Source organism: Arvicola amphibius, chromosome 7 (assembly GCF_903992535.2).
Source record: "Arvicola amphibius chromosome 7, mArvAmp1.2, whole genome shotgun sequence".
NCBI lineage: Eukaryota > Metazoa > Chordata > Mammalia > Rodentia > Cricetidae > Arvicola > Arvicola amphibius.
Window position 1 is genome coordinate 93,054,300 of NC_052053.1, and position 15,910 is coordinate 93,070,209.

At 43.8% G+C, this 15,910-nt stretch overlaps 1 protein-coding gene across 1 annotated transcript in view; it reads right to left on the reverse strand.

The window, feature by feature from the left end:
• Ttll5 (tubulin tyrosine ligase like 5) overlaps positions 1–15,910 on the reverse strand; it is a 213,509-nt gene that overhangs the window by 167,670 nt on the left and 29,929 nt on the right. The window contains 3 exon segments of the mRNA XM_038335728.1: positions 2–103; positions 10,505–10,589; positions 11,304–11,373. Coding sequence (XP_038191656.1) covers positions 2–103; positions 10,505–10,589; positions 11,304–11,373 — 257 coding nt within the window.

Below are 15,910 nucleotides of genomic sequence, written 5' to 3' on the forward strand. Positions count from 1 at the left end.
CCTCACATAGTCTCCACTCTTCTTATTCACACTGTAGTTTGTCAGGTGCATGAACTGGTTCCGAATGTTCTTGGATCCTTGGTCATATCGCACAGTTGCAAACCTGACAGGAAGAGCACAGGTTAAATGCCAGGAACAATTTCAGTGGAACTGAAGACTGAGGAGATCACAACAACATGGGGAATATTATCATTATCTTACAAGGAGGGTGGCACTCTTATCTAGTAGATAATGACAGCTCCTGAGAAGTGTGTTATATGCATCATCACATAACAATTGACCCTAAAGGCAACTTTCATGAAATAGAACCATGTTACATCTAAATTTTAAATAGATAAAAAACTAAATATGACCAATAAAGACTGAATAACTTGGCCATGCATGGTGAAACACACCTTTAACCCAGCACTAAGGATGCAGAGATCTGCCTGGTCTAGCTCGATAATTCCAGGTTAGCCAGGGCTGCAGTAAGACACTGTCTCAAAAAATGGAAGGAAGGAAGGAAGGAAGGAAGGAAGGAAGGAAGGAAGGAAGGAAGGAAGAAAAAAAGAAAAGACTGAATCACTTATACAAGATTGCAAACTCGAAAACCCCACGGCTTAGCCACTCTCAGACACTGCTTCTCTTATCCCTCTATCAATGAACAGAAGAATAAAAATTCAAAACACAGCAATTCACAAGCTGGGCAAATGTATGTAGTAGGCTGCTACAGCTACGATGTTACAGTTAACACCTACTAGGCCTACGCAGTGACTGAAACAACATTCTACAGGAGGAAAGGAAAAATGGTCCAGCACAGTGCTGTGTAGACTTGAAACAAACCCACAGAGGGAAGAGCTCTGATTCGTAATGGCTTAAGAAGGCCCATCAAGGCACTAACAAGAGGAAGCACAGTAGCATAAACATGGCACAGTCCAGGAGAAGCCCACAGCAAATAGGGCAGCAACTCCATGTCCATGACTACGTGTTGATAGAAGATCAAAGCATAAAACACAGACGACACTGCAGGCAGCAAGCGGGGAGAGGGAAACTGTCCAGCGATGCTCAGTATCAAAAAGGCCTCAAGACAACAGTTCACAGACTGCTAGTGCCATATCACCCGGCCCTAAGCTGATTTTCCCAAGACACATATCCAAGTGTGTGAAAAAACCTAGAAGGCCACAAGTTTATTTTCATATGATTTACAAATCGTTTACATATGCTTACCCAGACTATGAAGTCAACATGATTTTTACCACATTAAAGGTCAGAATTTAAAAACTTTCCTCTTCTTTATTTCTTCTCACCCACTCCCACCATCTCCACTCCCTAATTCCCTGTACCAGGAAAAAAAAAAAAAAAAAAAAAAAAAAAACCAAAAAACTAAAATAAACAAACATAAGGCCAGGAAAAAGGATGTGGATAACAAGAAATTCTGACCAGGCATGTATGGCTAAAGAGAGTTTGACAAGCATTGTCTACGCTTGAGAAAGACCTCAAAATTTCCAGAATCTTCTAGGAGCTATCATTTAACACTTTGTCTTCAGCTGATGCCAATGGACTTGGCCTTTACATCCCAATCTTCATATAATGAAACAGAGCAGGTGGAAGTCACTCTCTGAAATCTTAAGAAACATGCAAAAGGACACAGGCAAGATTCAAGACTGACAACCTCCAACCGACATTCCTGGTGACATATGACTTATCTTCAGCAAGTATTAAGTGTGAGGAAGAGAAAGCACTGCTAGGGAAGGAGAGGTCTCCTTTGGCTACCTCTTCATACTTGACTCAACCTGGCCAACATAAAAGCCCAGCAGAAGCACCAAGTGAGCTGGATCTGGGGCTCCTTGTGTTTGCACCCCTACATGCTTTCCTGGGCTCCTACAAATCTTCCTCATCTTCCTTTCATTGTGACATTTGACAACATTACAAATGTCACAGAGTGGGCTCCTACAGGGGCTAAAAAACAAGAAAAAAAGAGCCAAGGGCGAAGAGAAGTGTGACAGCAAATTGCTCCTGATAGGGCAAAAACACCAACTCTGTTATCCCTCAGTCCAAAGAACATGAAGTGCAATGCATGAAGATCATACAGAGGGAAGGGAGGGCTTACCCGGTTAGATTTTTACGGCTCTCATGAAAACCTGTTAGACATGTCACATACATCTCTGCTCACCATTTTCTCCCTAGGGTCCAGGTGAGAAGTCACACAACCCTGGATTTTCATCCAGTTCTGAGTATATGCTTGACCCTCAAAGATGTGCTTTGGGACGATTTCCCTTGATTTTGGCTTTCAACTTGAATGACTTGGCTAGCTAACTTCTTGCAGATCCATGAGAAAGACAGTGTATGGACAAGAAACAAACCCTGGGGAAGTGCAGAACAGCCCCATGGGAACCTAAATGTAGAGAACATCTGACTGGGGAGGCAGCTCAGCAAGGCCAAGAGACCGGCTACGAACAAGAAAAGTTAATAAATATTTATGGTAAAGATAACAAGAGACAGTTTTTTCTTTGTTGGAACAGGAAATGATAATATATAAAAGACAAAAGCTAGTTTATACTCTGAATTTAGAGTAGAGTTGCAAATGCCAACATAACCCATTTCCTAATGCACAGATATAGAAATAAATGTGGATGAGTGCATGAGAAGAGGGACACGCATGCACACGTTTCCTAGGCACCTCTATTGAAAGCCCCAGAGCAACGAGATCATCTAATCATCTAGATCCCTCCGTCCCTCCCTCCTCCCCCTCCCCCCGAGACAAGGTTTCTCTGTGGAGCCCTGGCTGTCCTGGAACTAGCTATGTAGACCATGCTGGCCTTGAGCTCACAGAGATCTGTTAGCCTCTGCTTCCCAAGGGCTAGCATTAAAGGCATGTGCCACAACTGCCCAGCCAAACCTTCATTTCTAAATACTGTTCTTCATGACCAAGTAACCAGTACTCCTTGGAGATATGACTGGTTCCAGGGCTGGGTCAGAAACGTCTTATACTCAAAGAATTATAGAGACATGTCCAAAGGACACAAAAACCAGCATAAAGGGGCTCCCATTGTCCAAACCTGGAACAAACAGAACATGAAAATAAAACAGTATAGTAAAAGGACCCATTAAAATAGAAATCTTTCAGTATGTGTCCATATAAACAAATGACCACATAATCATAAGGAGAAAAACCTTTTCCTCAAAGTAAAATGCCAAATAATACAAATAAAAGGATGATGGGATTTTAAAAATCATCATCTGGCAGTCACTGCTGTAATAATTCACTTAAGCAAGAAATATCAGTAGATATGAAAGCTATTGTTGAAACTGAGATATGGCTAAGTTTTACATGGTTTCAACCACCTCGTCATAAATTCTTGGTAATCACAGAGGGAAGAAAAGTCATTTTACAATGGAGGAATCTGGAAGGCACTACCTTAATCAAATACTAAATAATCAGCGTATAACATCAAATATACTGAAATGAGAACTTACCATCACTTCTGTGGGACTCTGACGCCAAATGAGCAACCAAAGTTTAATCATGAGAAAGTACAGACAAACCCAAATTGAAGGACAAATTGCAAAATGACTGGCCTGTCATCTACCAAAATGCCGAGGTCAGGAAGTCACAGAAACACTGAAGAGCTGCTCCAGACTGCAGCAGTCAGGAGACTTGACAGCTGAACTAAACCGCCATCCTTGGCTGGCGGTTCTTTGGTTAAAGAACGTGAGTAGGACAAACTGGCAGAGCCAGACGGGGTCTCTGGGCAGGTAAAAGCAGCTCCTCATACTACTCAGATAGCTTCTTCACAAGTCCAAATGTTCAAAATTCAAAGTCTCAGAGTAAGTTTCTTGTGAACTTGATAACAACAGAAGACCCGGCCATTCCACTACGAGTGACTTGGGAGCCGCACAGCACACGTGCCTGTACATAGGGGCAGCTACTTTCCCATGCTCTAATGTCCGCCTGAGCAGTGCCCCTCTGTGAAGGCACCGTGAGCACTTAGGTCTGTGACCGGCACACACTATCACACGTCATTCTACTTAGGCCTGAAAGTTTCCACACAATTTCCCTACTAATGAGCTAGAGGAAACCAAATCTGCGAACGCTCATCCTAACACAAGTACTGACCCTCGCTCTGAAGGAGATCAAGATTTAAGACACCGGGGCCCTCCCACAGAGTCTCACAGTATAGAAACACTCAGGGCAGGCCCACATCCAACACATGGCCAACTCAGTGATATTTCGGGCTATCTATCTAGTTATCTATTGGGCTCTATTGCTTCATTTGTACATTTCTTGCCTTACTTGTCTTTTGCTTACTTAATATGGCTTCCAATTTCCTGGGTTTTTGTTTGTTTGTTTGTTTGCTTGTTTCTGGTTTGTTTGTTTCAAAACAGGGTTTCTATGTGTAGCCCTGCCTGTCCTGGAGTTTACTCTGCAGACCAGGCTGATCTAGAACTCAGAAATCTACCTGCCTCTGCCTACTGAGCGCTGGGATTAAAGACGTGCGCCACCACTAACTCCAATTTTGTGTTTTTATGGGTTTTGTCAGTGTTTGTGTTCCTTGTACTTTTTCTTTGTGGTTGTTTTTTAATACTGGCCTAATTTTTTTATTTGCCTGTTTGTTTTTTAAAGAGAGCAAAAGAAACCATGGAGTTGGATAGATGGGGAGGATCTGCGAGGAGATGGGGAAGAGGAAATGACGATCAGTATACACCGCATGAAAAACATCCACTTTCAATAAAAACAATTAATGCTATTAAAGAGAGAAAGGGGAGAGAGAAAAAGAAAATGTGTGTGTTGGGGGGGGGGGTGGAGGAAGTACACTTGGCCCTCAAGATGGCTCAACCAGAAAGGCACTTGCACACCAAGCCTGAAGATCTGATGAAGAGTTCTGGGGTCCACATGGAAGAGAGAAGCAATCCCAAGTTGTCCTCTGACTTCCATGTATGCACTATGATGCATGTGCACACAGACGGACAGATGACTGTAATTAAAAAATAATAAGACCTAAGAAAGCCCACACAACACAATTTCACAGCCTTGACCTTTAGGCCAAGAAAAGATAGGGATCTCACTTCGTTAGATGACCAATCTGTAAACAAATACGGGTATTCTCTATTTTGAAAACAAAATCTTAAAAGCTACACTTTGTCTTTTCTGCTTCTCACATGGAATCAGGATTTCTCCGAAATGAGAGCATGTGACTGAAGAAAGGGCTTTAGTAGTAAACACACACACAGCTTGGTGTTTTTACACTTCACGATGGTGTAGGGATACACCATCTGCATTCTGAGAAATCACACTTTGAGTTCTGAATGCTGATCTTCTCCCACACTAGAAATACGCACTGTGCTATCTTGTAACCCTGAGCAGTAGAGCAAGCTGCAGCCAGTCACTCACACCATCATGACAACTGACATGCAACAGTAAACCATATTGCTAAGCTAATGTGTCTGGTAGGTTAGGCGTGTTAAATGCATTTTCAGGGGCTGAGGGGATTAAAGGCTCAGCAATTTAGAGAGCATTGACTGCTCTTCCAGATAACCTGGGTTCAATCTCAGCACCCATATGGCAGCTCACAACTACCTGTAACCCCAAACTCTTTCTTCTGGCTTCCCCCAGCACTGCACATATGTAGTGCACTTACATATAAAAATAAAGATAATAAAACCTTTTAAAATGCATTTCCAATTGGTGTTATTTTCAACTTGAGGGACTAGAGTCTTGACAGGCAGACAGGAAGACAGGCCATGACTAGGAAACCAAGACAGCAAGCTTCCAGCTTCTTCCTGATATTTCTGACCAGACACAAAGGCCTACAGCCCCTCCACCACTAAAGCCCAGCAGGCTATGGGCCACTTTAATAAGTTCGAGGCGAGATCAGGACATGTTTACCCCCGAACTGTCAATCTACCAGCCTCGCTATCTTTGCTCAAACTGACCAACCCTACATCCAGGGAGGAGTCCCCTCGAAGACCAGGCTTTGGATTCGCAAGTCTCAGCTGTGCTCTGCAGCGCCTTTCTCTGCACGTGCCCTGCCATGTGTGTGCTGATCACCCTTAACAAAAGCGTTTCTTTACAGGCTGATTCTGTGGGCTCTGACTGAGATTTCCCCGCAGCTGCTGCTTATACAGACTGGATAGTAAAGGGATTTGTTTGTTTGTTGTTTTGCCCTGTCTTTTAATTCTTTAACTGACAGGGGACGGGAGGCACCTATCAAAACCCCTAGATGGTAACAAATTGATTATGGCTATGCTGGGACCTGAGTCAATGGCAAGTCAAGAAGCATCTGTGGTAGGTACGTAAGCTGCCTGTTTCCAAACCTTTCCCAGCATGGAGGCAAGCACAAAGCCAGTGAGGGCTTCCATAGTCTCCTGCTGCACAAACTGTGTGGCTCTACAAACCTGACTGCATATATTCTTATGGTCACAGTCACGGAGCCTAGACGTAGAAGAATTGAGTACTCGATTTAGCAGATACATTTTCTACATTCACAACAAATGCACAAAGAAACGAGACTGTAATAGTAGCACAGGAGTTATCTTTAGCAGATACAGCTGTCCTGAGCAGAGAGGCCTGGGCAATGAGACTTCACCTCAGACACCCTTGCCAGAAGCCACTGGGTTTCATCCTAGCCTGACCTAGAAAAGTCTTAGGGAAGAGAACAAGAGGCCCCGAGAGCGCTCTGATCTACTGTGGACCAGCTGCAGCAGGGAGGCTGCCAAGAAGCTGCAGTGACTGGGCAGCGCCCTGCACAACGTCTGGGAGGGGATTACCAGCCTGATCCTGTCCTCAGAGCCAGAAATGACTCAAACTTTACAAACAGCCAGGGCCTGCCAGAGAGAGTGACAGGGAGGCTAGGAAGGGCTTCTCCCTGTTGCTGGTGTCTCTTCCCCCAATTTGCTGCTGTGGCAGATTCTGGACAGTATGCAGCCTGTGAGGTAATCTGAATTCCTTGGCAATCAGCAAGTACCTGAATTCTTTCAAAACCACAGGAATCCAGCACAGAAAAGGTAAATATCCCCCCGGAGCCAGTGTTAATTAGCAAGCAAGACTACTGAAGAAGGGCCTGGGGATGGGGGAGGAAAGAAAGGCCTACAGAATGACTGGGGTCTTTTCTGCATCTCCACTGGGTAAATGGCTGGGGAAGGGTGACAGCGAAGCTTCAAAAGGGCAGCACTAGAAGAGGCCTTTAGTTTCCCATTTCCACAGCGTGCGGTGTAGGCGCGACCCTCAGAGCTCCCCACGGACCCTTTATGAGCTGGAGCTGCTGCTACCTTTCAGTCACTGACAACATGTGCTTTTCAACTCAATGTCATCTTAATTTAAAAAAAAATTCCTGTTTCAGTGCAAATTTAGCTATTAGCTTTGTCTCAAAAAGGACTGTATCAAATCATTTATACCCCAGATTGGATCCTTCTATAGTTGTAAAATCCAGAACCAAGCCTTTTTGGATTCTACTTCTGACATAAAAATGTATCGCCACCATTTTGGTGAGAACTACGCCCCTCTCTAGAAATGCAATGCCTCCATTTTACTAGTTCAAAACAGCAACTTCTACAGCCATTCTACAGCAGGAGCCTGTGCAGGGTTCTACAGCGGCAGAGAAGCGGAAGCACCGCTACCAGACTACGAGACAGCTGACGCTAGTACCAGATGGGCAGCTCCACTTTCTCATCTCTTTACTATTTACCTACATAGAACAGTGAGACGGAGCTGGAAAGATGGCTCAGCAGTTAACAGCACTTAACTGCTTTTGAAAAGGACCCGGGTTCAGTTCCCAGCACCCACATGACAGTTCAAACCATCTCTAAGTTCCAGAGGATCCAATGCCCTCCTTCACCTCTGCATGCACTGAATTTATATATGCACAGGCAAACCCTTCTATACATGAAATAAACAGTGAGGGTCTGTTTTTTATGAACAAAACAGAGATGAAAACATTAACCAGAATGAAATGGGGGGGGGGGTCTTGTTCTCTCAAAGGTTAAAAGGGAAAGGAATTTACACAACAGAACCTATTTCACCATGCAATGACCTTTAGAAAGTGAGCTTTCACTCTCCCACCATTAATTTGAAGCTCCCAACAAAAATGACAGGGTATAAAAGCCTAAAGAAGGAAACTAATTATTTTTGCCTCTAGGTCTGTCTCTTCAGAAAGATTATGGCTTTCCTTCTCGTCTCAAAGGAAAGGAACCTGATGATCTCATCCCAAGCTGATTACCTTCAGTTATGGCTACACAAAACACACGTGACCCAAGATTAGCAGAAGCTGCAGGTGCGGAGGAGCTGTAGACAGATGCTGAACGTAATGACACAGCTGAGCGCACTCTGAGGCCTGAGAGGCAAGCGAATGCCAAGATAAACAGTGACTGTATAGGAGCACCGAAGCGCCTGCACAGAACAGCGTGTCTTGTGTGTCTGCGCAAACAGCTTGGGATAATGCACGGATATGCCTATGGTAAGGACTTCAATACCCAACTAGGTTTCAGGTGAACCCACCAAAGACCTGAAAATTTTTGTTTTCCTTTTCTGGCTCTATGATAGGAATAATTAAAAAGGTATTTCGCCAACTGTGAGGAAAACCATGCCCTGGCCATATAAATGTGTGTGTGCATGCACATGTACATGCCAGTTCCTACTGGAAACAAGACAACTGCCACTAATTCTGACATCTAACACAACATGTAGTCAGAGTTATTTTACACATCTGCAGCAAACTGCAATGTATGCTAGAGACACTCTCATTTTATGTTCTGAACCATAAAGATGCAAAAACTATGTAAGTTTTTACTCATAGTGAGGGTTACAAATAGTGTAGGTGAAACATCTTTAGGCTATGACACAAAAGATACTGGTATGACACCTGGAGAAACAGGTGCATAAACCCCTTCTCTCTTCCAGAAGACCAAGCAGGACCAAGGACACGAACTGGGATGAGGATGGATGGAGGAAGGATAATGAAGACGCTCATTGCACAAGAGAGGGAAGGGTCAGAAGTCTCAGCTCTGAAACCACACTCCATCGCACCCTATGCCCCAGAAGCAGCCGGAGTATTTTACCTTCCCTCTGCTCTAGACGATACAGAAACTAGGTTTTGATATTTATATTGGGCTTCTTTCTCTGTATGCTTCAAAGTACAGGAGCTCATATCCAAAAATGCTATGGGAAATGTCTTCCTTCGGATAACTGAATCAGAGCTAATAGTTCGTGTGTGCTGCCTGGGCCAGGCCTCTGTTCAACTGGGAAATGTTTTCTTCTTCTCCCTCTCAGTTTTCAAGGGACAGGCAGGCAGGACAATGGAGCGTCAGTTGTCTCCAGTGCTCCCAAGGCTGCAAGTCATAAATCTTAGTTAATAATATGACAGAACTTATAAAAGCTGTCGTTGCCACCTAGAGGTGAAGGGAAGACATGGTTCGGCCAGCAAGAGGTTTTGGTTAGTGCCCTCACTTCAAAACAAATTGGAAATAGAAAACTCAGTTGTCACAGTACAATACAGCACAGCCTGTTAAAGCTATGGACAGGTATGGAGAAGTTCTGTGAGGACAGGGATTCATCTGGTTTTTTTTTTCATAAACACAAAGAACTACCCTTATTTTATTCATGTAGTCTCCATTTCCAAAACAACTTTCCTACAATCAGAAACATACATAGACTGACTTTCCCGTTTACTATGTCTGCACACAGATGCAAAGCTCCCTTTAGAATGCTCCGCACTGTTCCATCAAGGCCGTGATGCAGAAGAACTACAGAGTGAACTAGCTGATTTAAAAAAAGAAGCGGGGGGGGGGGGGAACACATAGCAAAGTTACAGACTTTTTTAAATAGCTTAAAGGAGTTATAGAAACTGTTACCTGTAAGTCTTTGTGAGTACGGGAGACAAAACTCTAAGTTATTATGAATTTATAATTTAATCCTGTTGATAGATACTACCTTAAAACCTACTACGCACCCAAGAAAACTGTATTCACAACCACAGCAAAGTACATAACTTGTACATTAAGGTATGAAAGCCATGAACACCCCCTGAATATGAGAAACACAACTATTCAATGAGCTCCAATCCCTATGCACTACCTCATTAGGGGAGCTGAGAAAAGTCACTGTCACCCGTTTACGTAAAGCTGTTTCTTCTGCTGTAAAACGGCAGCAGGTACTACTGCTGCAAGCACTAACAGAAGGAGCTGGTGTACAACAAGTAAGTTAAATGTGGCTTTTTCTTTTCCCTTCTATATCTACTCTGAAAAAAATTACATTTTTTCTTAATACCCTAGGTCCCTCATAACAACCCTCATTGCATGAAATTGCCCTGTGGCCTCTACACCTGAAGAAAGCGTGTGTTTCCACACACACTTTGTGAAGCCCTGCAAGTGAAGTGTAGACTACCAAGACTGTATCCTGTCATTTGAAGCCACCTGGTGCACTCTAGTGCCCTGAGTTGAACCTAACAAAGAAGCAGCTGGTCTTAGACACCTTTTCAATGGATCCACTCTACCATCCCAGCCAATCCCTCTGCCTAAGAAAGCCTCTTACCTAGCCAATCCTTCCTCATAGAGATAGATGACAAGGGGGTCATAGGAGGTCACGAGCACATAGAGGCGCACGTCAAACTTGAAATCTAGGAAGAAAGAAAGTTGGGAGTCACAAGAAAAACGAAGTTCATCTGCTTTCCGTTGTGATGAACAGGACAGCACAACCAAGAACTATGAAAGATGACAATCTACCTCACACAAAGCACACACTAGACACATCGTGAATTCTGAGACTAAAGAAGCATTGCTCACACCGTGCTATGCAATGTAGTTGCTAAATACACAGGACAATGTTGGAACATGGTCCAAGAATAAATTCATATGTGGAGATTTTTGAGTGAATGTGAGAAAACACCAAGACACCAAGACAAGAATCTTGTAACCTCAGTTTGTTCAAAAACATGGGAATGTTCTTAGATTATGCCTCCCAGGTGTAGCAGATAGAAGTGAATTTACTTCAGATTATTCACTACAACTGGCTAATTATTTGTTTATATGGCTCTATGGAAAAACATTTTTTTTTTGCCATGTGGGCTTACATGCTGTATGCGGCTTACCCATCAGACACCTGAGTGTGTGTGAGTGTGTGTGTGTGTGTGTGTGTGTGTGTGTGTGTGCAGTATCTCTCCTGTATCACTTAATTTCAGTTTCTAAAGGATGATAAAAAAAATCCTCATCTCTGGAACTACGGGTACCAAAAATAACAGACTAGCTTTAAAATTTAATAGAGAAGACTATGAAGAGGTTACAGAGTTGAGCAAGATCCAGCCCAATCTAGTCAAGAGTCAATCACAACTCACCATCTATGAGCAGGGGGTTGTTAATGTAACGGGAGACCAAGATGTTCTCTTCCAGGGAGATCTGGTTTGGCTGTTGAGTAAACAGAAAGGAATGAAAAGAGAGAAATCCTAGAATGAATAGTGAGGAGCAAAGCTCTCACCCTTTTAAGAAACGATACTGTGGAAACCCAGAATAATCAACTGGTCAGATGAAATACCACTGTGGGTACCCAATTACAATGGGGAAAAATAAATTTACATAGCACCTCTCAAATAAATGCAGCTAAATAGCTTTAAAGATTTATATGCATCGTATAAAATAGTTATTTGCCAACAAAATCAGAGCTACTTAAACAATAAAAAGCTGCTTCTTTTAAAATATGAAGACAAATGGAAGTTTTAAAACACTACACTTGTCCTGATGCACCTCTCATTAAGCTGTTCTGGACAGACACAGATGCATGATAGAGCCTAGCATTCCCAGGGAGACTTAAGTGATCTGCTAAGGAGCTGTGTGTAAAGACTGAATGGGATCAATTAAAGATCTCGCCAATAGGTAAAAATTGTTTATGCAAGAACAGTTGGTACTGCGCCCACAGGTAAAGCACCAAGCACTCAGTGATGAAGAAAACAGACACAACTGTGCCCGCGCAGAACTTCAGGTTCAGCGGCTCCTTTCCCCTAAAGGGTTTATTGTTTCGGGTTACAACAGCAAAATGTAGGCTCTAAAGGGGCATGGAGCAGCAGTTCCACAAATATAAGACGTCAAGCTGCCAAAGAGGTCAGTCTGCAGGGCTGTGACAGAAAGGCCAACTCTGGCCAGCAAAAGAACAGACACAGAACTAAGCAGTGAAAGCTTCGGGCATACGCGGGGGAGAAAAGGAGGCCATTGTCATTTGCAAAGGCCAGCAGAGAGAAGAGAGGCAGATTCATGAACCTGGGGCTGAAGTTCTAACTGGGAAATGGAGGGAAGGGAAGGGAACAGCAGAAGCGGGGAGCCTCTGGCATGCGGAGCTGAGATTTAATATGATGGGAAGCGGGAAGTTAGTGCAGACTACGCGTGGAAGAAGCAGTAAGACGGACGCATCTCAAACAGAACAACTGCATCTATCATCAGATCAAGACAGAAGGATCAGCTGCAGCCAACCCAGATGGGCAAAGGGGCTCCAGACTGCAAATGGCAACAATAGCAATTATGAGATTAACTGCTGTAGCTGCTTGGAAATAACCAGCAGCGTCTGCAGAAATAATTACAATTTAATAGAGGTACCAAGCATTTACCAGGTGCCAGGAGCTGTTCTTAGCATGTCCCCAGTATTATTTCATCCTCACCCAACCCAGGGGCAGGTAGACCACCATCTACATCCTACAGATGAAGGGCGGTTGGGGTGGGACGGCTCTGTCAGAGCTGCAAGCATTAGAGCAGCACTGTGCATGGGCAGTGTAGCTCCCCAAATCGTGGCACGAAATAACTGTCCCCAAAAATCTGTAACAAGGCGTTTCCTAGCCCCTCTACTACCGCCGTTATCTCAAAGGCAGACCTCAGCTTTCACAGCTCAGCTCTGTGGATCAGATCAACACAATGACATCAGTGGCCATTCATCCTGCATGGACGCAATCACCCACCCACTTCCTGATGCCCTTACACTTCTTGTCAGTCTATCACAAGTACTATCTCCATTTCCAAGTTAGCAAGTAAGAATGCATGTAATCACTAGAAAGGCAATAAAGCTGCAGGCGGTGTTCCAGACATGAAGTTAATCAATCAAAGCTACGCGGTATCTATAGGCTACAACTAAGCAACAATTGTAGGCTCCATTTGAGAAACTCCTAGGGACTACAACAGGTACATGACTGGTACCCACCTGTCCTCTGTACCAGAGAATACACTGGATGTGGCTCTCAACCCCGTGACATATCTAGTGCCCATGCCTACTTCCTCTTTCCACTCCCTAAATCTCTGGTCACTGAACTATGCATAGCACCGACTCTTGAGCTGAGACTCCTTAGTACTTGCTCAGCTGTCTTACCACTCATTCCTAGCTGCATAAGGAAAATGGAATGCTCACGGACTAAAGAGTTATTTGAAAATGGTTTCTTTGCCTGGTATTGTACATTAAAGCCCTAGTAAATGTTTTTTATATCCTTAAGAGTATTTCCTATTCACCAAATCCTCTGTTAACTAATTTAAAAGTATTTCCATTTCAAGGTTGAATTTCCTCCCAAAAAAAGAAAAAAAAAAAAAACAGTCTAATACAAGGATCAAAATCGCTGTGGAAACTGGAAAGATATCGATTTTCCTAACTGGATTTTAAGATTCAAGCTTGGTGTACGTGTTAGGTTACTGCAGAGTAGAAAAGGGTGGTGGTCAAGAAGATGCTCTGGAACCAGCGTGACTTTAGCTACAAGGCGAAGAAAACAGTAACTCTCACAAGAGGTTCTTATAAAGAGTAATCTTATTAGGAGATTCTATTTGGAAAGCAAATGGAAGGTGAGGGTTAAATGCTCAAGAAGCTTTGGTTGGTGCTGGGAGTGCTGACGCACACACTTTTAGTCCCAGCTCTCAGAAGGCAGAGGCAGGGATCTCTGTGAGTTCTAGGTCAGTTAGAGTCTACACGGTAAGTTCCAGGTCAGCCAGGGCTCTCAAAAATATATCTCAAAAAAGTTTATCAGTTGCTATTACTATTACTGCAAATTCAACAGTATCTGTGTGATTCTCTCTACTAGATTTCACAACTCAACAACATTCATCTCCGCATGCCACATGCCAGAGCAATGCACTCAACTGTAATGAAGACACAGAAGAATTAGAACACACAAAATAATTAGGATTTCTCCAAAGGTTTTAAGGAATGATAGCATCTGGCACACAGCCAGCACTTCCTAAATAACTGCCAAACAATAAGAAACACAGAGAACACAAGATAAATACATGCAAAGAAATAAAAAAAGAGAGAAAATGGGATTCTATGCACAAGGAGGAAGTCTTCCGGTACTTCACAATCTCAGGACACTATTGCTGGAACCAGGGATGACGGATGCCACACAGATGACTGCACTGGACCTCAGCAGTGAGATTCATACCTTCATCAGAAAACACCACATTTTCCCCCACCTCAATTCCAATATCCTAGGTTGGGAAGGTATGACATTTGGTCAGGCTACTGAAGAGGCTGGAGTGCTCAGCTCTGTTCCTTATGCTGCATTCTGGGTAGGAGCACACCGTTAAGAGCCCTGTCAGTCACCCACTAAGGCGTTTCCCTCTGCAGGAGCTCACAATGCTGTCTTCAGTGCTGCACAAAAGCCACCCTTTTTCTTTCCTTTTTTTCTGCTCTCCTTTTGCCTTGGTGTATGTTTTCCAATAGCAATAGGTTATAACAACTACAGGGAGGAGTTACTAATGGGTCTTCTCGTGCTAGTGGGAAGGCAGGGAGTGACATCTTCATTTGACCCTAACATCTATCTCTAGCCCCCTGCCACAGTCCCTCCCCCACTCCTAGTTCTGTACCCACCCTTCGCCTCAGCACTCTCTCTCCCTCCCCCTCAACTCTGAAAGAAAAGCAGGCAGCAGCCTTGGAAAGAGTTACTTCATCCAGTTGGCTAATGGGTCACATATTCCAGGGAAAGGGTCCAGGTATGGAAAAGAAGGGTGGTTAAGAAGAGAGGAAGATTAACAGTGCAGTTTGTAGGTCTGGGTAAAAGGTGATAAAATTCCAGTTTGGGGGTGAAATGGGAATATGTTCCCATTAGACCCACATGTTACCAGCTCTCCTGTGCAGGCTGGCATCTGCCCAGGCTTCTGTCTGGCACCTTCACTAAATACCTAAAAGAATCAGTTTCATTCCCAAGCTTCACCAGTGGGGGTAGGAGAGACAGCTGGCAAAGGTCTAGCCAAGTACTTTGATCTATGCAGGGGGTCTCAAGGGACTGAGCCCATGGAGAGGTGGGAGGGAGAAAGTGACTCTTACATAGGCTGCCAAACGTGCATTCCCTAAAGACGCGTCATTCCCTTTATGAGCCTCAGCCTCAGTGAAGGTTTGGAGCAAGAGGTTCCCAGCTCCATTAAGGAAAGTTTAGCTTTTCTATTCTTTATGATGTTAGCTTTAAAAGAACAAATCACTAGGGCAAAAGATCATTCCAAAAGAAAAAAGCCCCAGATGAGCTGGGAATAGATCCTATTCTCTTTGACTCGTGTCTAAGAAAATAAAAAGCAAACTTGAACCGTAGCTGACTCTCAATAGCAATTCCATTTGGCAGCTAAAACCCAAACCCAAACTAGCGCCGTTCTTGCAGTTCAAACAACACTGCGCTCCTGGCAAAGAGCTGAGGCAAGACTGTCAGATAGGAGCCTTATGCCAAGGTCACAGAGACAAGAAAGAGCCACGGCATAACACCATGTTTTAGGTCACACGGAACCCAGGGTTGAGGGACTTCAGGTAACAGGACCCGTGGCTGGGGCCTGATGCTGTAGCAGTTGCTCAGCCAGAACTAGAGGCTATCATTTCTCCAGTGAGAACGGTCTGGCCATAACTGTTTACTGTACAGTTTTGGATCCAGACTGATCCTAAGGACTTTCCAAAGTGAAAGACTTTAAAAAGTTCATTTCTGCACACACAGAAAATAGCTCA